The sequence below is a fragment of the Paralichthys olivaceus genome, chromosome 2 (assembly GCF_024713975.1).
Source record: "Paralichthys olivaceus isolate ysfri-2021 chromosome 2, ASM2471397v2, whole genome shotgun sequence".
In the NCBI taxonomy this organism is placed as follows: domain Eukaryota; kingdom Metazoa; phylum Chordata; class Actinopteri; order Pleuronectiformes; family Paralichthyidae; genus Paralichthys; species Paralichthys olivaceus.
This window is the reverse complement of record NC_091094.1, coordinates 17,092,731-17,116,046: the sequence shown is the minus strand read 5'-3', so window position 1 is coordinate 17,116,046 and position 23,316 is coordinate 17,092,731. Positions and strand designations below refer to the sequence as shown.

Below are 23,316 nucleotides of genomic sequence, written 5' to 3'. Positions count from 1 at the left end.
TGTAAAAGGTGACACTGGCTGAAATATATAAAATCAACAATGAAAAAATGCTGCTGTCTTTGAAGTTTGTCTGAGAGAACCAATCTGTTGCATTTTTTAGAATGGTACATATCGTCCACACTGTTCTGGCATCTGCAGTCCAGACAAACACAGTTAATGAAAGACAGACACAGAGAAAACAAATGTTCAAAATCTATGAGTGGGAGTTGATTACTGAAATGAGTGGTTCTGTGTAACTTTTGTTCGGTGGTTTGATCCTCTTCTAAAACAAATGCATCTGCCAGTGCTGCTCTAATGAAGTTAAAGACATCACAGAGGAGGATACAGTACAAGGCAGATATTCATTAGTGTACTGTCTGTGCCATGTATGTCCTTTTTAAATGTAGTCCTTGTAATAGTAGAGTGGATTTAGTCACAACAAGTAATAGAGCTTCATTAATATGGATTTTTGGGAGCAGATGCTAATACCAGTATTTGGGATTTAAAAAATTAAACACCGATATACTGGCCGATATGCGTTTATATATTCAAATATATAACATATATAAAAATGTCACGATTCCTTAGATGCCGTTATCAAACCCTTATGACAAAGAAATATAATTGAGGATTGATGTTTTACAGTTAAGCCATAAACTTTATTATACAAAAGAAAACACAAATACAACCAAATATAGACAGAGCTTAACATGAAATGTAAACAAAAAAGCATCTTTTCTGCATTGTTCACTGAATGGGTCAGATCAACCAAACATATGTGGATAAATGTTAACAATGCCTAGAAATGCCCCAAAGTATTTTTGAATCAGTTTGTGTTTGACACTGAACAAATGTATTTTTACAGATTTTATGCTTTGTGATAGTTTTAGTCTGTAATGAGAAGAAAGGTATTTTTTGAGTTAGACGCTGATGTTTTGGGAGATTACTGGTAAAACGAATGGAATTTTAGATGCAAATAAATGAAGGAGCCCTTCATAGTGTAAATGTAACTCAATGGATAAAGACTGTATTTGCTTGAACATTAGGTTCAAGGCAGGTCAGGACCTGCATTATACTTACCTGCAGGTAGTTTATCTCCAACATATGATATATGAGTCTGCTGTCGCAGTGTTTTGTAATTTCGGTTTCAACATGCACAGAGGTCACAGGATCACAGTGGCTTCATGTGTTCACCTGTTCGCAGCTGATTGAACGGATTTTCGTGGTGTTGTTTAACTAGTTATTGAGAGCAAATCTCAGACATCCATTTAGTTACACAGCAAGGGAGGAACCTTATTCATTACTGCTGGACTCAGTGCAGGGAACCCTGAAGCAGTTGCTGCACTACTGTTTATCTGTTTATTCAAAGTTCGGTAAAGTTCAACATGCAGTACGCAAAACCCCGAAGTAGAGAATCCGTTGTCGTGATTTAAAAAATCTCTTACTTGGATTAGTCTCAGGCACTGATGCTACAGAGCTCTGGCAGACGGTTATTTCAAGTTTATTGATAATGAACATCAGCATTTCCCAAAGAATGAATTCTATCTATGGTACTAACAGGGTTGCAAACGTACAAAGGTCACTCCAAGTGATGCAGAGTTAAGAGTGAAAGATAAGTTCTTGTGTGTGAGAGAACTGCAGTGCAAAACATTAGGGACCAAAGCACGAGCATGCAGTAGTGCAACAACACAAGAGAGAATGTGGAAAACTATGCCGCACACACATCACGGTCGAGATATTGTTATGAGAAATTTAAAAAAAAATTGGTTCATTCTGAAACTGTGGCGGGACGAATTAGAATATGAAACACTGAACATATAATACAAATTGGTGTACAAATTGCACCAAATCACCATCAGACACTGCACTTCCTTGGGCCCTTAACAATACACATGCCAAGGGTGAGGCAGATAAGATAAATAGTTCTGGAGATACTGTTCCACATAGACAGACTGACAAAGATTTCTGGAATTGTCAAATTGGTTATTTACTGAGTCGCTCCTTTGCCAACACTCACTGGCCCTGAAACTGTAACATGCAAACTGAACTGAGACCCGAGGCAGCGTTGTGAAGCATGGTATAATAAAAGATACTTCACCTGGTTGTCAGACAGACCTTTGGAACGGCAAAGAGATGAGACAGGCGGGCAGGATATCAAAGATGTAAGGTGGGTCCGAACAGGTTGAGACAGGAACAATAGCTGCAGAACTCTCAGGCAACATAGACGACCTGGCAAATAACAGGGCTGAGGAGCAAATGACTAATAGGATTCAGCTGAACAGGAAAGTGACAAGATCAGATAACCAGTAGAGACAGTAAATTCAGTGAGGATGATTAATTATAGAGACGGCAGTGTTTCATCAAACAAATATATGGAACTGCAGACACAAGGGAAGAAGGAGCAGGAAGTCATAGGCCCTTTAAACTCTATACTTTAAATGTTAATTCGCAGTACTTCATTTACTTATTAATGACTGGGTTTTGATATTAACAGAACATTTTGATAAAAAGGTATATCTGCCCTTTTTGTACCCAGGTAATGAAGATGTGGAGCCGTGTTTTCACTGTGATGTTGTTGCTGTCCTTCATGAAACAGGCAGATGCTCAGGGTAAAAAAATCAATGTCTTCCTAACTACTAAATCCACCACTGCTGTATATCTCCTCATGTGTTTGTGTGTCTGTTTTTTTGTTCATGTCTTCTCTCCATCACTTCAATTTGCAGGCAGGTGTAGTAATGTGCAAGCAGCAGACATTGTCTTCCTGGTGGACGGGTCCTCCAGTATTGGCCGAGCTAACTTCCTGCAGGTGAAGGGCTTCATGGCCGGAATCATCAAACCGTTTGCCGGGTCCGTCAGCGACTCAGGGATACGATTCGGGGCCATACAGTACAGTGACACCTCCAGGTGATTGACATATGAACATTAACTGCATTACTCAGACATTAGCAGAGGATCTTGTTGTATTTATTAGAGCTCAACCTATAGGGTGTTTTGGGGGCCGTTGCCAACTTGTGGGAATAAATTGGTATAACCAAATTGCGGTTATTCCTAAAATGTCGTAAGAAATGTAATTTAGGCTTGATATTTTGAGTCATAAACTATAAAATGAATAAACTATAAATAAAAGAAAACACAAATACAGTCACATGGAAAAATAAACAAATGCACATTATTTCATCATTCTTGTTTTTAAATAAAAGTTTTCATATTGATGCTTGAACACTGATATCGATGGGACTGTTAAGGGCTCATATCGGCCGATACTTATCAGCCAACCAATCAGTTGATTGAATACTACTCTAGTATTTATACACATTTCTCTTCCTCCAGGGTTGAATTCACCTTCTCTACCTACCTGAATGGCACCGATCTGGTCAATGCTGTTCAAAACCTGAACTATAAAGGTGGAAACACACGCACTGGTGCTGGTCTCAAGTTTGTCGCTGATAACTTCTTTAACCCTTCGTCCAGTCGGGATGTCTCAAAGGTTTGAGCAGCCACTATTCTATCAGGTTTCATTATTAGATAACATGTATATTTAATGTTGAAGTTGTTTTTTAAAATTCTGCCTGTGTGTGTCACTTCTTTCAGATCACAATCCTGATCACAGATGGAAAGTCACAGGACAGCGTGGAAGAGCCGGCACAGAAGCTGCGCAGCCAAGGAGTGCATGTTTTTGCAGTTGGTAGATGTCTCCTCTGCTCTGTTTACTCTTTTTCTCATAGTGGCTGGACATTCTTTAACACCTGCTTATGAACCACTGAGCTTTTGTTCACTTTGCCAACTCTCTGTGTTTGTTAGGCATAAAGAGTGCAGACAGGAACGAGCTGGCTCAGATCTCCTCTCAGCCCAGCAGTGATTTCACCTCCTTCGTTGGTGACTTCAAACTGCTCAACACTCTTCTTCCTCTTGTGAGCCCCAGAGTGTGTTCCAAAGCAGGAGGCGTCTACGCCAGTGATGGTACCTTAAATACCACAGTTTAACATCTGCGTACTAAAATTCACACAGTCGCAAATATGTGTAAACCTGCATCTAATTTTATCCATGTCTCACCTTGCTTCCCCTCTCTTCCCGTCATCTATTCTCCTCTCTTTTCCTCTCCTCTTCTCTTCCTATTCCTCTCCCTCTCCTTGTCTCCACCCCTCCTCTCCTGTCAGAGGCGTTCTCTGGTCCGTCCAACATTCAGTTTACTGGGCAGACGACCGATTCTCTCAGGTTTCGTTGGACTCCTGCCGAGGGGCCTGTGAGTGGCTATGTCGTCCAGTACGTGCCGCTCTCCGGCCTGGGTCAGCCTATCACAGCAGATTTGCATCAGGTGAGACCCAGTGTTGAAGGATATAGTGTTGACATATGAAACTGAGCAGCAACCGGTCACGTAACTCAGTCTATTAGGTAATTGCAGTTTGTTGAGCCAAAGTCAGCTTTTCTCTGCGAGAGACGCACATGCCTTCAGGCTGAGTATAAACATGTCTAATGGGTGGATCTTCTTCATGTAGGTGCTGTAGAGATTAAGGTTTGGCAGAGCAAAGAAATCCCCCTCTGTGTACTCCAGCAGACATGATAAAGATAGAGGAATGTCATGGGCTTAACGCCTCAACCATCTATTTGAGTCATTTACTTTGCAAAAACTTGTTTGAGGAGAGAACGTTTAAAAAGATGAGCCACTTTTGACCTGCAGGAGACTGTCTCCATCAATCAGAGGACGTTCACTGCACGAGAGCTGAGGTCGGGGACAGACTACCTGGTGACCATCATAGCCCAATACCCCAACAGTGTGGGAGAGTCTGTGTCTGCCAAGCAACGAACCAGTGAGTAACTAGAATGGCACTCACCTCTGCCAAGGCCCAACAGTCCCCTTAAATTCAATGAAGCTGCACCACATTGCACACACTCATAGATATCAGTTCTCTTAATACGGCAGATCTTTTTTTTTTAATCAAGATCCATGAATTATTCTCAGTGAAAATGTTGAAAAACACCTCGGGTCCATCCCCAAATCTGGATCTGCACCAATCTCTCTCACACAACACAGAATCATTAATTTTATTTTTTTCACACAGGGTCTTTGCCGGGCATCTCCAGTCTACAACTAATCCAGGCGGGCTACTTCTCTCTTACGGTGGGCTGGGATCAACCATCATCACCCGTCCAGGGCTACAGACTCACCTATGGACTACGAGGTCAGGCACACACACTCAAACTCACACTCTCTCACACACACACACACACACATACCCCTGTTTCTATTGCCTGTCCCTCTCCCCATCTCTTTATGTCTTACGTGTGTTTCAGTTTTCAGGATGTCAGTGAAATATCCTCGTTACATGCAAATCATTATCTTGTCCTAAAAACAAACTTGGCAGAGTGAAGGGTTGCTGTAAATATAAAGGAGGAGAAGAAGCTACAGTAGAGAATGAAAACAGTTAACCTGTTAGTGGCAAGTTGGAAACATGTTGAGAATGTACATCAGGCAAAGCTAAGGAACGCTCGCTACTCTCACACCTTAAACCCCTCAGGCCCGAGCTGTCAGTTAAGGATTTTTATTACCTGCCCATTACTTAAGATATCAAATAACATTTTATCACCGCCGGTCCTGAAAAATTATACAGACAGAGAACACCTTTACTTATGTCACCTTTCATGTTTTTAATTTTGTCCTTGCATTTCCAGACACAGGGCGTGGCGCAAATTGCAACAGTGTCAGACGTCTTGGTGCTCACGCTGTGATTCAGGGCAGGAAAGTTTCCCCCGAGGGTCGATATATTTGAAAGAGTTTCTCCTGCCGAACATGTGGCAGGAGTGCCAGTCTCACGTGGAGTTTAGGCAGGTGAATGTGTAAGAGTGTTCAAATGAGGTCAGTGTGGATCCTGTAACCAGGGGTGTGATGTTTCTGCCTGTGTGCACCTTTGGCACTGAGAGATGGATACTGACAGCTACCCAAGCACATACAGGACATGCACACAACACAGACGCAGCGTCTCTCGGAGAGCTCAGGATGCATCGAGCTCATTCCATTAAAGGCATTAAATATTATAATACATGCACTTTGAGGTCAGGGACAGACACGTCTAGATTTGCATATCATATTGCTGTTCATGCACTAATTCTTTGTCCTGTTGGTTGTGTGGTTGGAAAAGCAGGTCAGCCAGCAGCTCAGCTACTGTCGCAGTCTCTGTCCGGCGAATCCACGTCCGTCACCTTGGAGTCGCTTCAGCCCGACACAGAGTACGTCGTCAATCTCTACCCCCTGTTCCCCCGAAATACTGCTTCCCCGTCCACCCTCAACGCCCGCACACGTGAGTCTGTCCTGTGGCTGGTTTAAAAACAAGTCGACACAATATTAAAGCTACAAAGTGGAGAATTTGTGTATTTGTGGTTTGGATTGGGTTTCAGTGTAATTAGCTGATATTCTAAGTGCATGTGTTTGTGTTAATTTCTTCAGTGCGCCTCGAGGCAGTGAAGCAGTTATCAGTGGAGACGGAGTCAGAGGGCAGTGTGCTTTTGAGGTGGAGAGGCGTCATTGGTGCTCGGGCCTACCGTCTGGTCTGGGGACCGTTTACAGGTCAGGACAATGCTAACGCCATCAAACACATCAACATCTCTCACTTCAGCCTTTTTTTTTTTTTTTTCTCCAATTTTGTGTTAATACAATACTTTTATATTTCTGTTCTAAGGTCGAATTGTTGAGACTGTGGAGGTCGCTGGCGACAGGGAGTTCCACACTTTGTCTAGACTGCAGCCCGACACCGAGTACATCGTCACCATCATCCCACTGTATGAGGGCAACACAGAGGGCCCTGTCGCCACCGCCAGGTTCAAGATAGGTATGTGTTCGTCCAACAAACATCTCTCTCTGCTCATATCGTATCGCATCGTCTTCCCTCTCAGAAGTCACAGCGGACACACACCAAAACAATAAACCAAATTACATACAAAATTTGTGTCCCTTTGTGGAAGCAGACAGGAACACAATGCAGATGTACGGAGAGGATGGCCAACAATCATCCCTGCTGTTTGTCTCTCCTCTGACGAACCAACACATGTTTCTTAAGGAACATTTCTAGTGCACCTATACACACACAAACACACACAAACACACACAAACACACACCATCTGTGTGTCATGAGTAATACCCATATGGTGTCACTTCAGTGGGATCAATGTGACTTGAATGAAGACTGAGTCACTGCACAGGAGTGGAGGAGTCCAGACTTCAGAGGGATACATGAGATGTCTTCTATCTTCTACATGTTGTTCACCACAGTAACCTAAACTCTGAGCCTGCTGCTCTGGTGTTTGTTCCTGTGTAAACCAGCAGAGGTTTGTTGTGTCTGTGGTTCATGATTTACATCTTTACTTCCTTCTCATTACGATTTTTAATTTTTATTTGCTACGAGTCTGGACCATATTGAATCATGTTTATTTACGATTCCAATACACTGTAACATTTAGTCAAATATAATGTCCAAACCAATTTAATCATAGTTCATGTCCAGATGTTTTATCAATGGACTTTGGTTTGTCCTTTTCCAACAGCTTTGGTGGCTTTACTTAGTGCACAATAACCAAAATAATGTAATATGAATTAAACTATATCTATCACTATATTTATTACTAGAGAGGTTCAGGTGCAATTTTCCTATCCTGATACCGATTCCGACTCGTGGACATTTGCGCATTAGCCATACCAAGTACCCATTCCATACCAGTGCTTTTGAAAAATAGCATCTTAACCAACATATTTTGAACAGCTGTTTGCTACTAACCCTGTATGGAAGTCATGACTGCTATCATTGTTTTATGACCTGTCTCAGGTAAAACCCTTCGAAAAACATAAAAATAGGGAAAATCAATAACATAGAACCTCATAGCTGAAAAAGAACAAATTAATAAACCTACAAATAATTACTCCCTTCAGATAGCTCAATACTGAAGTCTTGCATGTGGTACACGTTGCCCTTTTACTTGTGGGATTATCCAGCATGAAATATCACCAAATTACTGCAATAACATTTCAACCTTTCTAACCGGAAATCACTTTTTCTTCGCCGCTTTAAATATAATACTCAGCAGCTGCAGTACGGTGCCATTGCAGTTGGTGAAGCTTAAAAAGACTAAATAAGAGGGTGAATATTATTGAGGACTGTGGAGAGTGAAGCATGTCACATCATGAGAGCAGTACAGTGTGAGTTGATTCCCTGAACTAGCTCGCTAGCATCTCTCCGTTACAGAGAAGGTGTTTGTCTCGTACACTTGAGTGGCAGTCTGAGGGCGGAGGTGTGATACTGTGTTTGATATTTTTTAACTGTCAGCGATAGTTATGTATGATTTCACAACAGAAATGTGAACCCTGCAAGATAAGATATGAGTTTTCGGCCTGGATATGTGCATGGTGTGTATGCCAATAGGTGTAAATATTTGATCTGGCTGTTGTACAAATGAGTTGTTAGTTGTGTGTTCGGAAGGATTTCACAGTGACGTGCGTGTTTATGATCACTCGCTTTGTTTAGTTGTTGATGTTTCTCTGCACGTCTGAGCCTCTGTTCCAAAGGCAATGAGACAATGGCTGTGACCCTCTGTCATTATTTTCCCATCAGTCTTTGGCGTAAGACATGATGATAAGGAAACATTTTCATCGTAAACTTCGAGTAATAGTGATTTAATTAAGTTATGTGTTGGTTTTGTTGACTCCAGCATTTTATTTAACATTTTCAAGTTGTTGATTTGCTCCAAATAAATGAGTTCTATATGTTGCTGTTTGAGTTCTGGTTTGATGGGAAGGTATGTCGTATTTCTTAATCTAAACTAGCTGGGTAGAACTTAATACATTTATAAAGTGGTTATTTTTCAAATTTAAGGGCTTTTCAGTGTCTAACTCAAAGTGTGTGCATTTGTGCAGGCTTGAGTCCCCCTGCAGAGGCTGCAGTGTCTGCTCTGACCTGATCCTTGTCTTAGCTGTGTGTCTTCCCCCATTCTCACTCATTTCACACTTCCACTGTGCTCTCAATAAGGGCACAAAAATATTTTTAAGAAGAAAATCTCACTTTGTTTAACAAATCCTCTGCAATGGTTCCGAAGTACAAAGGCTGTAAATCTGTAGGATACCTACTTCATCCGACATCTCAACTAAAGCCTCTTGTTAAATTTCATCAGAACTTTCACGTGTTTGGATTTGGTAACTTACAGTGAAATCACATTAGGAACGGATCTCTTAGTGACCTTTAACACTTTCAATGCACGTGTAACCGGTGCTGTAATATTTGTATTGAAGGATTGATGAGAACAGGGCTTTACCTATGACATGACATATTACATAACTACTACATGTTTCACAACATGTGTTTTCCTCAGAGCGTCAGGAGCAGCAGATCCTCAGAGCAGCCACCTCCAGCCCCTCCACTATCCGCCTCACGTGGAGGATCATTCAGTCGTCTCAAGGGTATCGTCTGGAGTGGAAAGAGGGAGAAGGTCTGATGTCACACACGCACAAAATGAATATGATTACACTGCCTTTTTGAGCAGTGACCATTTGCTATGAAATTATTATTTTAACACCATGTAATATATATATATATATATAAACCCGTTGATGTTGGATTTCCCCTCTGTCTGCAGGAGGACGTGTCCAGAGCCTGTCGTTTCCCAGAAGCACCACCAGCTATGAGTTGACTGGCCTCCAACCCAACACAGAGTACATCATCACCCTGTACACGCTGTTTGAAGGCCGAGAAGAGGCCACACCTGTCTCCACCACGTCCAGAGGTCAGACATTTGACCAGGGGGTGCTCTAAACTCTGAATTCATTTTAAATTATTTATAGGTCATAGATGTGCTGTGGTTGGATTCCCTGCAGATATGTTTTCATATAGATCTCTATGTTTAAATGTTTCTTTATCCTTGTATCCATTTTTCACGAGTGTCAATCCCCTCTGGTGTTTCAGAGGAGCAGCCTGTGGGGAGAGTGTCCAACCTGAGAGTGGTGGAGTCTCTGGGCAGCACAGTCAGACTTGGATGGACAGGAGTAGCCGGGGCCACACAGTACCGCATCATCATCCTCAACACAGAAGGTACAGTAACTGATTTTAGTCATGATTTTATTATCCATTCTGATTTGTTTTTATTGCTCAATTATGAGTAGAACAACTGTGGATGTGACATCTGCTTGTGCTTGATGTCATGTCAGCGGGAACAGAAGAAATCCAGACAATCCGTGGAAACCAAACGACCCTTGACCTCAGAGACCTGACAGTGGGCGTGTCCTATGGCATCAGTGTCACGGCTCTGGTGGGAGAAAATGAAGGAGACCCAGTTACTGTCTACATCAAACCAGGTGAGTCGAGCAGGGACATGTCCTGACAATCTTCTGCTGTGTGGTGAGCACAACATTTCTTGTTCCTGTGTATGTATCTGTCAGTTGCAGGACCTGGAAGCTTAAACGCTATTAAACATATGATATGTTTTATTGAATATTCTTTAGTGTTACCTGTGGATCTCTTAGTGAAGCAAACACTGTAAAAAACACTTGTCTAAATATCTGGAATTCACTTTGGGATATTACAAAAATACATTGTAATTTAAAGAGAAAAAGTCATGATACTTTGAGGTAAAGAAATAGGAAATGATCAGCGAGGAGAATTTATTTTAATAAGTGATACCAATGTTAATGTGGTGCTGATGAGCCAAAAGATTAAGTATTTCATTATATGTGAGACCTACAGTCTATAAGTATAACTGAACAAGATCCTCCACAATACCCATTTAAATGCTGGCAACTAGCTGCTCTGACATTACCCCTCTGAAATGACACGTAGTATAACATTCCAACATTATTTTTTGAATATTCCGACTTTATTCTCATAATATTATGACTTAATTCTCTTTTGTTCTGTTTTGCTCAATTGTTCTGGCTTTTCAGTGACCGAATTACTCCATCATAAGAGACATAGGCTCTATTCTTGCTGTCATCAAAAGTTTTAAGCATGAAAGTTTAGTTACATGAGGCTTTGTATTCTCTTTGTTTCAGAGCAAAGTGCAGGCAGAGTGACAAACCTCAGAGTGATAAACGCAAACAGTCGGAGACTTCGAATTGCCTGGACAGGCGTCACCGAGGCAACTGGGTACAGGGTTACATGGAGACAAGGAAACAGTAAGTTTAATGAGTTTTAATAATTTTATGAGTTTATGAGTTTTGAATGGTTTATTTGTCTTAGACATCTTGTACATTAAAATTTACTGATCCCTTAAAAAAAATATAGCAGCTGAAGTTTGATCTCTACCTCTACCTTCTGGCGTGTAGTCAGTTTTTCATGTGCGTGATATTCTCTTGTTTTAACACAGCAGGTGCTGAGCAGTCCCGTGTTCTGGGGCCAGAAGCTACGGCCTTCACGATAGACGGCCTGCAGCCAGATGAGGGGCTGGTCATCGGCGTTGCAGCTGTTGTCAATGAGCGCGTTGGAGAGGTGGTCACTATGTCTGCTCGCACTAATCCCAACGGCGGAACAGTGTCGGGGCTTCGCATCGTCGATGTCACATCTCAGAGGATCCGCATCACATGGTCACTTTCCACCAGGGCAACTGGCTATAAGATCACCTGGCGCAGTGATAGTGGTAAATATTAAGATACATGGCATTTTATAGACATGAGATAAATACATGATAACAGGGCAATATGATGAAAAGACTGAAGTATCTGTAGATAAAGAATCTTAATATTCGTCTCTCTGCCATGTTTCTCTTGGTTTAGGTGTTGAAACGTCTCGTAACTTGGCGGCCAACGTCTCTTCCTTCACCATTGATGGACTACAAGCAGACGCAGCCTACAGCGTGCAGGTTTCTGCACTGAGTGGCTCTCGAGAGGGAAGCCCCACCACCCTGAACATCAGAACAGGTACCACTCTGAATCTAATTGTCTCTGTCTGTCATAGTGTCCTCTGGAGAAACTTGACAATAAGTAGAGGAATGTGATGCTCAGCATGTGTTCTCTCCTGATTGGCAGAATCAGATCAGTCCGTAGTCGGGACTGTGACGTCACTGCAAGTCCAGGAGGCCCGAGGAGAGGTTGTCCGAGTCTCTTGGGTTGGTGTGCAGGGAGCGACGGCTTATCGTGTTTCATGGAGGAAAACAGATGGTGGGTCTATTGTAGTCTTTCTTTGTTTCATACATCTTATGGGAGAATTTATTTTTAGCACTCCTTCTGTATGACATGAAGCAACTGGAATGGCACTCGTAGAGTGCATAGCTCAGCTAAGGCCACCCATGAAGCCACATTTAAATTCACGAGATCCAGATTTTTATTTGGATCTGCACCAAATTGCCCACACTCATTGATATGTGTACCAAACATGTCTGATTATTTTCTTCAAGATCCATGAGTTGTTCTCAGAGAAATTAAAGAAATGTAAAAAACCACCCTCTCTCAAAATTGAAAAAAAAAAACTTGATCTGCTCCCGGATCAGGGGGCGGATCCACAGATCTTTCCTGTCCCATGGCGCATCCTTCCACCAAATATGGTGGTAATCTGTCCAGTAGTTTTTCATAATCCTGCTGACAACAAATCCGATGAGGAAAATGTACCTCTTTGTCAGAGGTAATAAAAGAGTTTTTTGGATATGGATGTTTTGTGGCAGCCAGTCACACTACTCACTAACCCTCGCCCTCTGCTGCTGCAGGTGGTGAAGGACGGAGTCAGCTGGTTGGCGGAGATGTGACAGCGGTGGATTTAGACCGGCTGGATCCTGGAGCTCAGTACGAGGTGCAGGTCATGGCTCTGGTTGAGAACAGAGAGGGAACTCCTGTGTCTGTGAGAGTCACCACGCGTGAGTCCTGTCTTCACAATTTTCAAACAGTACTAAAGTTCCCACGAGTCGAACACGTGTAGATCAGAGAAAATATCGTCCTGAAGTCTTCATTGAAGTAATAGATATATTTAAAAGAACTATTACATGATAAAAAACGTTTATTTTAAAGTCACTGAAAAGCCTTTGTAATGGAGCATGACAATACTCTATGTTGTTTGTATGTATGAATTTAAATGTACAAATCACTGTATGTTTGTTAATTCTCTGTATCTACAGCCGGCACCTCTCTACCTACTACAACTTTACGTGTGGCTGAGGTGACTCAGAGTTCTGTGCGGTTAGACTGGATACCTCTACGTGAAGCCACAGGATATATTATACGCTGGAAAGATGACACAGGTAAAAGATGGAAATATGTTATTTGCTTTAGACTCTTATATTTCTGTTCTGCAGCCATTTTATCTGTTGACATTTCTCAGATACCGGTCGAGGCTTGTCTGTTCCGCTGCCCGCTTCGTCGAGCGCGTACCAGGTGACTGGGCTGCGTTTGGGCCATCAATATCGCTTCAGCGTGCAGCCCACCTTCGAGAGTGGACTGGGAACAGAGAGATCTGTAGATGAACACACTGGTAACACACCCACAGATACATATTAATATACCTGACCTTATGACCTCACCTCACTTCACTACACAAACTTCTCTGTCGACAGTGTGTGTGGGCGGGCGTCTGGATGTGGTGTTTGTGGTTCCGGCATCCACCGATCGGATCAGCCTTGCGAGACCTTTGCGTGAACTCCTCACCAGCGCAGTGAGGTCACTCAACACCATCGGCGCTCGAGACTCACAGGTAATCATCTTGACAAATAGGTTTCAGGGCACGGTGGGTCAGAGGTTATGGTGAATTTATTGTTTGTCCGTCCCTTATTCAGGTTGGAGTTGTAGTTTACGGTTACAGACCCAAAATATGGTTCCTACTTAATCGTCATGGAAGATCTGACACGCTGCTTCAAGAGATCCAGGCCACACCCTTCGATGAAAGTCCGGGGAATAACATTGGTCAGTTTTTTCTTCATCCTCTGATAATAATAAAAATATCTTATTTTCTTGTCCTGCTCATGATGTGAGTGTTGGCAGTTGTGATATTGTCTCGTCCTCCTCTGCAGGAGAAGCGGTGACCTTCACCAGACAGTACCTGCTGACTCCTTCATCTGGACGCAGGCCGAGGGTCCCCGGTGCTGTTGTCATCATCGCAGACAAGAGATCAGCTGACAACCTCACTTTGGCTGCCAGCAGTCTCAGAGCTTTAGGTGGGAAGGCGCACTCTAATCATCCATAGTCTGAACCTTTGCTGAATGTAGCTACCCGTACTAACCAATTTGCTTTCAAGATTTAAACTCCAGAAGTATGTGTGCATCGATTAAAAACAGGTCTAAAGTCATACACCCTTTTGGGAATATAAACAAGCTGAAAAAACGTGGAAACATGGATGATAAAATGCAGTCCCTCTGTCTGTCTGCTAGGTGTCACTGTGTTAGCGGTGGGTATTGACCAGGCGGATATCGAGGAGCTACGTCGCACCGTGACGGACGGCAGCACCCAGAACATCCTGTATGCCCGTGATGCAGCACAGCTGGGGTCTCAGCAGAGCGATCTGTCTGACTTACTCTGTGGAATTGCCAGAATACCAGAGGTGAGTAGAAACATAAAAAATGCACATGTTCAGTTTATAATCTCATTGGAGATGAGCTTGGTTTTATCAGTTTACTGTGACCAAGACACAAAAGTGTGACTCTCAAACAGGAGAAGCAGTACAGATAATGGGTGGATGTATGACAAAAAACTTTTTTTTATTCAGAGGACAAAAGTGGAGCTCACTGCTTAATTCGAAGCTTTGTGAATATTAACAATTTCTATTCTGCTCTGTCTTCATCAGAGAGACTCTGATTGTTTTATTAAATTTTGATATGACTAAATGTTTATATGGTTCTTTATTATTGAGATTGAAGGAATCCTCTCTATCCTTGTGTTGTTAGGGTACACCAGGTACAGAGCAGTGCACTGTTCAGTGCCCTCGGGTGAGTTATTCTCTATCTGCATTTTCAAACTTAACCTTTTCTTCCTGTGATTTCTAAACAAATTTCATCTTTACTATTTCTTTAAGGGGGAGAAAGGAGATCGCGGTGAGAGGGTACGATGAAGACGTTGCTCTTTTCTTTTTCTTCCACTTCTCTTGTAATTTGTATTTTCAGCTGTTAAGGTGGCACTTTTTTTTCACCACAGGGTGAGAGAGGCAGAGATGGTACTGATGGACGCAAGGGAGAGTCTGTGAGTCATTCGTTAACACCGACCAGGATGATTTTATCTGGCATTACAGCAACACACTGATATTTTCAATTAATTAATGTGTCCACTTATGTGTGTGTGAGATTTAGGGTCGTGATGGTTTGGCTGGAAGGGACGGCCCCAGAGGCCCTGAGGGACGTCCAGGTCCACCAGGCCAATCTCTTGATCCCTCTGGGGGGGTGAAAGGAGAAAAGGGGGAGAGAGTGAGTGCAGCTGAGGCCGAAGCAACAACATCACCAGAACTTATCCAGATAGAAAAATGTAACATTTTTTTGGTGTTCAGGGTTTTCCTGGCATTGATGGAAATCCAGGGTTGCCGGGACGACCAGGTGCCCCTGGAAATGCAGGGGTCCCGGTGAGTAGAGGAACAGAAACTTACATAACTCAGGACGTGTTCATGTTGTATGCATTATGTTCTTAAATACTGTTTATAATTCCCCCTGCAGGGCTCACAGGGCCTACCTGGTATCACAGGAACTCCAGTGAGTAGCGCTTCTCCTCACCCAACCTTCACATATGAATATTAATCTCTTAATACTCCTCCTTTTTTCTTTCTTTTTTTTTATCTTACAGGGTGAACGAGGTACGACAGGGCCTCAAGGGCCACAGGGCGGTAAAGGTGAAAGGGTGAGCTGAGATATTACCTCTTATACATTTCACGATGAGTTGGTCTGTGCTTGTTTGAAAGAGACAACAGGACAAAGTGATCTTGACGGTTCTTTGCTGATTCTTCAGGGAGAGCCAGGCTCTGCTATATCCGGAGGGGGTCTGCCCGGGAGGAAAGGAGAACCAGGCATCCCAGGGATACCGGTAAGAGACTAACACAAGATGATCTTAAACAACCATGAGACACATCACATCATCACTGATCTGCATTTGCTTTATATGGTTATTATGTACCATATAAATACGACAGTGGGCCTAATGCACACAGACCCTCTACACTTCAGCCTTTATTTCCATATACTCACCAGTATTTGTGTTTTTTTTATTAAGGGTACTCCAGGTCGGCCAGGCAGCGACGGGGTCAAAGGGGCAGCTGGCATTCCAGGGTCACCAGGTCAGGATGGTCGTCCAGGGATACCAGGTACACCTGGACTCTCCATCAAGGTTTGTCTTCTCGACAGCTTTACTGCAACTCACTCAATTTATTTAGTTATGCAGAAATTTAAAAGATATCGACATCAGATCTGGAATAATTTCTGATGTGAATTCAAAACATTTAATTAAAGGGTTAAAAAAATCTCAAAACTTTATTCTATGAGGTACAAATTTTACCATGTGTAGGTCACTTAATTGAAAAATGCAGCTCTCCTCTAAACTGCAGTGACCAGTTTCTTATCCAAGTGACGTTAGATCCATTGCTTTGTTCACTGGTATTGTGTAAAGACGGCAGGGTTGGTAAACATGACTTTGCGTTTTTTCCTGTTATAATGTCTTGCTATATAATGGAAATAGAATTTTAAATCACTGAGAAGTTCCCTTGCTGTCATTTGGTGCTGAAACGTCCCCTAAAATACAAAGGCTCTTCTTATGAGCTGCTTATACAAGAACATATTTTACAGCTGCAAAGACATTGAAATTTTTTTTTAAGAATTAGAGACACAATATGCTCACTCAATGCTGTCCATTACGATTTCCCTATGCCACAAAATAAATGTGTGTGAAACCTTCCTGCAAGTTTCTCGAGACGTTTTAAAAACCTTGGTGAAATGTCCTCTTGGTTCCATCCACTGCTCCCAGTTGTTGTTGTCAGACTCACACACATGGTGGCAGTATTGAGCCACTTACATATTTCTTGAGTGGAGGCTCATGCATGATTTGAAAAGGGATTCTTGTTCCTCAGAATGATTTTGAGGGTGTGATTATAATCTTATTATTGATTCTCTTTTTTTTTCAAATTATAATTTCCAAGTAGTCCTTCTAGATATCAGTTTCTTATTGTTTAGAAAGAAAACATTTCACTTCTGTGGATCAAAAAGAATGATCAAGTCACTTGTTTTTTATTAATGATTAATCATTTCTATAATTGAGTTGTCTTCCTGTTACTGTGATATAAGTTTTCCACTTTTTTGAGAAACGTGGAACAGACGATTTTTTGTGTATTTATCTGTACACATGCAGCACATTCATCTCTGGGTCTGTTATCATAGGGGAACTTTAACAACATAACAACAGTGTTCAGCATCCCCTCATTCTCCCCGTCTGCATTTTTTTTTCTGCAGGGAGACAAGGGCGGCACAGGAGAGCGGGTGAGTCACACTATCACCAGCTTGCCCTCTCCAGCAGAAATATCTAGAGCAAGCAAATATCCTTGGCAGCATAATGACTCTCAGCTCTTATCTCCCTTGGCTCACAGGGACCTCCAGGAGTAGGCAGCGGGGTGGCCGTGAAGGGCGAGAAGGGCTCCCTAGTAAGCGCTGTCAATCACTGGTGATGTGCTGACGTGGAGTTTGCAGATGAACCCTGCGTGTACACGTGGGGGGAGTATTTTGCATTCGCTAATTGCATTTCTTACTATCAGGGCACTGCAGGATCTCCAGGGGCTCAGGGTCGTATAGGGCCAACGGGACCACAGGGCAGCAAAGGAGACAAGGTAGCTGCAGATTGATTCAGTGTACGAGTGACTGAGCACATGCAGTCTTTATCTCAGACAAATGGCCTGTCCTGTTTTTTTTCAGGGCGACAGTGCTGATGGGCTGCCTGGGCCTCCAGGCAGGCAAGGAGAGCCTGGGGACAGGGTAGGTCAGACTCTGAATAATCCAGTTTATCAGAATGTAAATACATTGACTCTGCCAGACTGAGCAAGAACTAGAAATGTTCACTGTTATTTATTTTATTCTTACTTTAATATTGTATATTTAATTTTGTATGTTTTTATTCTAGTGCCTATATTATCTTTTTATTTTTATTGCTCTGTCTTTTTATTTAATCTATTTTTTCTTACAGAACGTAACTTTTGTATGGAGCTTCCCAGGAAAAGCTTTTCACATGACTGTACTTGTATAACTGACAATAACATCTTGAGTCATAAATCAAAACAATCTGATAAGCTCTGATAAGACGCACCTCTGATAAGGCTGCTTAATCCTCTAGCTTTGTTATTGTATTTTTTTTATCTTTACCTGGATCTAGATCTGTATCATCACAACTTTACTGCTTTTATAGAATAACAAATGGAGTTGGTCTACCAGCATTTGTATTGTGGTCATTTGAGTTCATCATAATATTGTAGTGCTCATAGTTGCAGTTTATTTGTGCACATACCGTATCAATATAGAGTAGATTAGAATAGAATAGACAGCCGTACAATTAAATTAGAAGTGCTACAGCTTAACAGTGTAAAGGAACAAAACAATATTACATATTATGCACTTAAAATATATCACTGCAATGTGACTCAGTGACATGAATAATGATGGAAAGTTATAACAATGGGCTTCATAAAAATTCCAAAATAGATGTACAAAACAGGAACTTGTTCATGTTCTTAAGTTTTACATGATAATTGGTAAATATTTAACACAATTTGTGTTCTATGATGATGTATATATTAGCTCACGGTATAAAATGTGGTTCTGTCCCTGATAACTCTCAGGTTGTGAACTTATAAAGGACTTTGTAAAAGGCCACATGGTGACGCTATCCACTATTAAAAGGAATCAGCCCTGTCTGGAAACTCTCCAAACTAACAGCCAAGCTCATAATTAAACAGATCTAAAAAATATGATCTTCTCATGAGAGTTGATGAGTTTATGTTTAAAGATGTTGCTTGTGTCTCTCAGGGTCCCCGCGGGCCTCCAGGAGAGATTGGCGGCAAGGTAAGATAAAGGTAAGAAAGACACTCCTGTTGTGTGTGGACAGAAGAATGACCTCTGTCACTGTGTGCTCTGGACAGGGGGACCGAGGACAGCCAGGAGAGCCGGGATCACAGGGAGACAGGGTGAGTCACACGATCTGAGAGAGAAACAGTCGAGTTTGGGCGTGTGGGTGTGTGGGTGTGTGGGTGTGTGCGTGTGTGTTCGGGTTTATCAGAGGAAAAGGGGGAAAAATGTGATTTCTTGAAATATGAAAAGGTTTAAATGCAACATCAACTATCTCTGTGTGCGTCAGGTGTGAGTCTCATCAAGCCTGAAAAGGTCTGAAAAGTTCATGGAGAAAATGTTGGCAAGAAAAGGGAGGAGAGGCAGCAGACTGTCATTTCACTTCAGTCCAATAAAAATATATTGCTGTGAACTTGTTTGTACCTGAACAGAGAACAGCTGCTTTAATGTCGATTCCAGGGACTTATTATACCAATTTTCTTTTCTTTAAATCAATGAGACAAATCTCTGCTAGCTCATGTTCATAGTTGAGAGTAGGTGAAAATGAGACAGCTGCAATAACCTCGCTTAGATTACAACAAAACCTAAATGGAGAAAACTCCAGTGACCAAACAGACACTTTAAACCACGATGCACAATGAAGTAAAACCAAGTTTAAACCAAGAAAGAAACAAAAGGATGAGAATATTGCTCTGTCGCTGAAGAAAAAACATTAGGTAGAATGATACTTCCTAAAATGAACCCAAACCAAACTGAGTCCAATTTCTGCAAACATACAACTTTATCTCACAAAAATAATTGATTTGATATCGGACGATCTCCCAGTTTGTCACAGCCCAGCTCAAGGCTTGATGAAGGAGGAAAGACCACAAAACCAAATTGTTGACGCAATGAGGGAGAGGGAGACTGGCTGAATTCATCCAGGTCTTCCCTTACCCATTAAGCATCATTCCACTAAATTTTGTGGTAATCTGTCCAGTTGTTTAAGCATAATTAGGATAATTAACAGACAAACAAATGCAGATGAAAACATAACCCTTACATAATAAATACCTTCATCATATAATCCTTATTTTAGGTGCAAAGAAGAAACTGTAATTCATACAAATGGATTGTCCCAAGTAACTGTAGCCCATTTACTGTCAGATCATAAAAAATGTAAATAATTCTCTGCATCGAGATCAATTTACAGTGGCTGCAGCATGTTATGAGATGCAGGTGTTGTTGACAACAAGTCAGCCAATCAAAGACGACGTCCTGCAGTTCCAACACTAACAGTGATGGATAATGCTATTTACACATGCATGTGCTCACAGAGAGAGAGATAGCAGCCAAGTTTCTCTTTAGAAATCCATCACCACTCTGCATGTGTATCTTTGCAGGGCGAGAGAGGACCAGCTGGTGAAACCGGGGCAAGAGTGAGTGCAGCAGTGTTTATTTATTTTTAATTTAAATTAATGAAACAGTTGGAATCTTTCTTTTTTGTGGGATTTTGTGCAGTTTTTTATGAATAATTCTGTTTCCTCAGGGGGACCTGGGGAAGTCGGGCCTCCCAGGAACACCAGGGTTGAGAGTGAGTGACAGGCCGTCACACAGTATTGGCTAATGACACCAGTGTGCCTTTTTTTGTTTCATATTTGTTGTGCTGGCTGACTGTTATAAATGCACCATGAACCTCATGAATGAATCTTTTCATTTGTCATCAGGGTTTACCAGGGCCCAGTGGACCGCCAGGAGAAAAGGTGAGACTGATTCAATGAAGTGTAATCATACGAGAGTCTGGGGGCAATGGGAACGTGATTCCATCACAGAACGTTTCATAATCTGATGTAATGAATCTCTGAGCAAAGATGAAAGAACATGTGAACCTTTCTGTCCCCAGGGAAGCGACGGAGCACGAGGGGAGCCAGGCAGGAGTGTGAGTATTAAAAAAAAATGAATAATAATAATGAAGTATAATAAGTCATCTGTCTTTTTACTTTGAATTTGCTTTTCATGAATGTTTTGTGTGTCAAAGAGCATTGACTGTATTATTCATATCACACAGACTCCAGGTTTTCCGGGAAAGAAAGGGGAACAGGTAGAGTGTCAGATTCTGTTCTTATGTAACTTATCATTTTGACTGGACAGTGGCTTCATCATTCTTTACTCAGATTGGTTTCTTCCCCTTTCCTGTTCTTCCACAGGGGGAGCGAGGTCTGTCTGGTCTCGATGGGCAGAGGGGAGAAAAAGGAGATTCTGGACAGAGAGGAGAGAAAGTGAGAAACCACTGGATGATACAGTATATAACTGTGTGTGTGTGATTGTGAATGTGCGTGCTGATAATCTGCTATTATGTGTACGAAATGTCACATCCTGGCTCAAGGCTGGACAAAGTAGGGAGGAGCACTCCAGGCAGCTGCTGGGGGGGGGGGTTAACTCAAACCAAACTGGGTCACATTTCTGCAAACATACAACTTTATCGCACCAGAATAACTGATTTGATCCCGGACGATCTCCCAGTTTGTCACAGCCCGGCTCAAGGCTTGATGAAGGAGGAAAGACCACATAGAAGTTTCAATAAGTTTATTTTAAAGGAAATCTTAATTGTGATATCATTTTACAACCAAAACCAAATTGTTGATGCAATGAAGGAGACTGGTTGAATGCCACCAGCTTATACAGTATAGCCAGACTATGTGAGGTGAATCTACCTGACAACCAAACATCCGCTGTCACACAAATTACATTTTTATTTCTTTTATCACTCAGGGGTCTCCAGGGTCCGGAGGGTCAGGTGTCCTTGGTCCTAAAGGAGAGCCAGGAGAACGAGTAAGTTCATAACAAGAACTCTCCACAACAATTGGCATAATTATAATATTTTCCGGTTTCTGAGATTATTTTCCTGAAAATAGCACCAATCATGCATGACATGTTCCAGTGTGTCACCTGTCAGTGTGAGTCATGCCCCAAAACCACCCAAACTGAAAATGCATAAAACATGTGCCTTTCCCCCTCAGGGACTCGCTGGTGTCAATGGAAGACCAGGTGCCAAGGTGAGAGGCCTGCTGTCTTTTCTTCAGCCTTTCTGCTCATTTGAATTAACTTGAATCTAAAACTGGTCTCGAAAATGTTTTTTAGGGAGAACCAGGAGAGTCAGGAGAGAGAGGCGAGAATGGACGCCCGGGAATTCCAGGGAAACCTGGTCTGTCTGGGAAAGAGGTTAGAGATGTGTACAGCACCATGTCTCTGCACCTTTACCATACCCTTATCAGGAACTTAGTTATATTCATTGTGCACAGTAGAAATCAGATTAATAATAATAGTGATAATAACTTTGATTATATTGCGCCTTTCAAAACATAGCTTTACAAGAGAACAATGAAACTCATTGAATGAATGAGGACAAAAAAAAGGAAATCATTAAAAACAGTATAAAGGACATTGGGGTAGAAATATAAGATATAGTAAGTGGGGCAGAGTGTTAATCACTTTTTAATTAATTAATTAATTCTCATATATTATTCATACTTTCATTTTCCAGGGAGAGAAAGGAGACAAGGGTGATGAGGGCACTCCCGTAAGTATGATCTTCTCTTACTATCTCCATTTCTCATTTTCAAATGCGTACTTTCATTTCCCTTTTGTGATGGAATATATTTCTTAAATGATGCCATTCCCAACAATCCTCTCATCATAGTAAAGTGTGCATATAATCATGAGTGTGTAGATGTTGCTGTGAATGTATAAGCTTGTTTCTCACCAGGGGGAGTCTGGACTTCCTGGGAAGCCGGGAGAACGAGGACTGAGGGTAGGACATGTTTCCTTGAACAATTTTCAATGTCAGCTTTCATTATTAAAACATAACAACAACTACATCAATGGAAAGTTCAGTCCATAGATATTTTTTATTGACCGCCCTCAGGGACTGGCTGGTCAACCCGGACGACCGGGAGAGAAAGGAGACTTTGGAGACCCAGGGGAGCACGGGCGAAATGTGAGATACATTTTATGCATCATCTTACAGACAGCTTACCAATATGCACTTGTGCTAGTCCTGCGAGGCCTTTAGAGAATAAACAGGAAAGGAAGGTCAGCTGCTCAGCTTCTTTATTGATCTGTGTTCGATCACAGGGCAGCCCCGGACCTGCAGGACCGAGAGGAGATAAAGGAGAGCAGGTCTGTTCTCTGTTTATTTGTCCCTATTCAACTTTGTACTGTTTCTACTTGATTCTCAAATGTCTCTTCTCCAAGGGAACTCAAGGGCCAGTGGGACCACCAGGAAAAGTGGTGAGTATGTCACATATGTCTTGTTTTTCTACAGGACAAGCCAAGGCCCAACAGTCTCCTTAAATTCAATCAAACTACACCAAATTTCACCCATGAATATC

The 23,316-nt window shown here is 42.0% G+C and overlaps 1 protein-coding gene across 2 annotated transcripts in view; it reads left to right on the top strand.

Moving 5' to 3' along the window:
* col7a1 (collagen, type VII, alpha 1) overlaps positions 1-23,316 on the top strand; it is a 63,399-nt gene that overhangs the window by 4,967 nt on the left and 35,116 nt on the right. For both annotated transcript variants that reach the window (XM_069539532.1, XM_069539526.1), the window contains exons 2-56: positions 2,516-2,588; positions 2,703-2,883; positions 3,310-3,466; positions 3,571-3,664; positions 3,781-3,939; positions 4,137-4,294; positions 4,658-4,787; positions 5,040-5,159; positions 6,120-6,275; positions 6,422-6,541; positions 6,654-6,803; positions 9,332-9,448; positions 9,596-9,742; positions 9,922-10,047; positions 10,164-10,310; positions 11,004-11,126; positions 11,318-11,587; positions 11,724-11,867; positions 11,976-12,107; positions 12,650-12,796; positions 13,055-13,177; positions 13,258-13,407; positions 13,490-13,626; positions 13,709-13,835; positions 13,943-14,086; positions 14,300-14,469; positions 14,813-14,854; positions 14,941-14,967; positions 15,060-15,104; positions 15,212-15,325; positions 15,406-15,477; positions 15,569-15,604; positions 15,696-15,749; positions 15,858-15,932; positions 16,119-16,232; positions 17,348-17,374; positions 17,482-17,535; positions 17,647-17,718; positions 17,804-17,863; positions 18,908-18,943; positions 19,021-19,065; positions 20,329-20,364; positions 20,475-20,519; positions 20,653-20,688; positions 20,829-20,864; positions 20,994-21,026; positions 21,133-21,204; positions 21,698-21,757; positions 21,946-21,981; positions 22,067-22,147; positions 22,470-22,505; positions 22,692-22,736; positions 22,851-22,922; positions 23,060-23,104; positions 23,180-23,215. In XM_069539532.1, coding sequence (XP_069395633.1) covers positions 2,519-2,588; positions 2,703-2,883; positions 3,310-3,466; positions 3,571-3,664; positions 3,781-3,939; positions 4,137-4,294; positions 4,658-4,787; positions 5,040-5,159; positions 6,120-6,275; positions 6,422-6,541; positions 6,654-6,803; positions 9,332-9,448; positions 9,596-9,742; positions 9,922-10,047; positions 10,164-10,310; positions 11,004-11,126; positions 11,318-11,587; positions 11,724-11,867; positions 11,976-12,107; positions 12,650-12,796; positions 13,055-13,177; positions 13,258-13,407; positions 13,490-13,626; positions 13,709-13,835; positions 13,943-14,086; positions 14,300-14,469; positions 14,813-14,854; positions 14,941-14,967; positions 15,060-15,104; positions 15,212-15,325; positions 15,406-15,477; positions 15,569-15,604; positions 15,696-15,749; positions 15,858-15,932; positions 16,119-16,232; positions 17,348-17,374; positions 17,482-17,535; positions 17,647-17,718; positions 17,804-17,863; positions 18,908-18,943; positions 19,021-19,065; positions 20,329-20,364; positions 20,475-20,519; positions 20,653-20,688; positions 20,829-20,864; positions 20,994-21,026; positions 21,133-21,204; positions 21,698-21,757; positions 21,946-21,981; positions 22,067-22,147; positions 22,470-22,505; positions 22,692-22,736; positions 22,851-22,922; positions 23,060-23,104; positions 23,180-23,215 — 5,241 coding nt within the window. In that variant the 5' untranslated portion in view covers positions 2,516-2,518. The remainder of the gene's footprint in view (positions 1-2,515; positions 2,589-2,702; positions 2,884-3,309; positions 3,467-3,570; positions 3,665-3,780; positions 3,940-4,136; positions 4,295-4,657; positions 4,788-5,039; positions 5,160-6,119; positions 6,276-6,421; positions 6,542-6,653; positions 6,804-9,331; positions 9,449-9,595; positions 9,743-9,921; positions 10,048-10,163; positions 10,311-11,003; positions 11,127-11,317; positions 11,588-11,723; positions 11,868-11,975; positions 12,108-12,649; positions 12,797-13,054; positions 13,178-13,257; positions 13,408-13,489; positions 13,627-13,708; positions 13,836-13,942; positions 14,087-14,299; positions 14,470-14,812; positions 14,855-14,940; positions 14,968-15,059; positions 15,105-15,211; positions 15,326-15,405; positions 15,478-15,568; positions 15,605-15,695; positions 15,750-15,857; positions 15,933-16,118; positions 16,233-17,347; positions 17,375-17,481; positions 17,536-17,646; positions 17,719-17,803; positions 17,864-18,907; positions 18,944-19,020; positions 19,066-20,328; positions 20,365-20,474; positions 20,520-20,652; positions 20,689-20,828; positions 20,865-20,993; positions 21,027-21,132; positions 21,205-21,697; positions 21,758-21,945; positions 21,982-22,066; positions 22,148-22,469; positions 22,506-22,691; positions 22,737-22,850; positions 22,923-23,059; positions 23,105-23,179; positions 23,216-23,316) is intronic.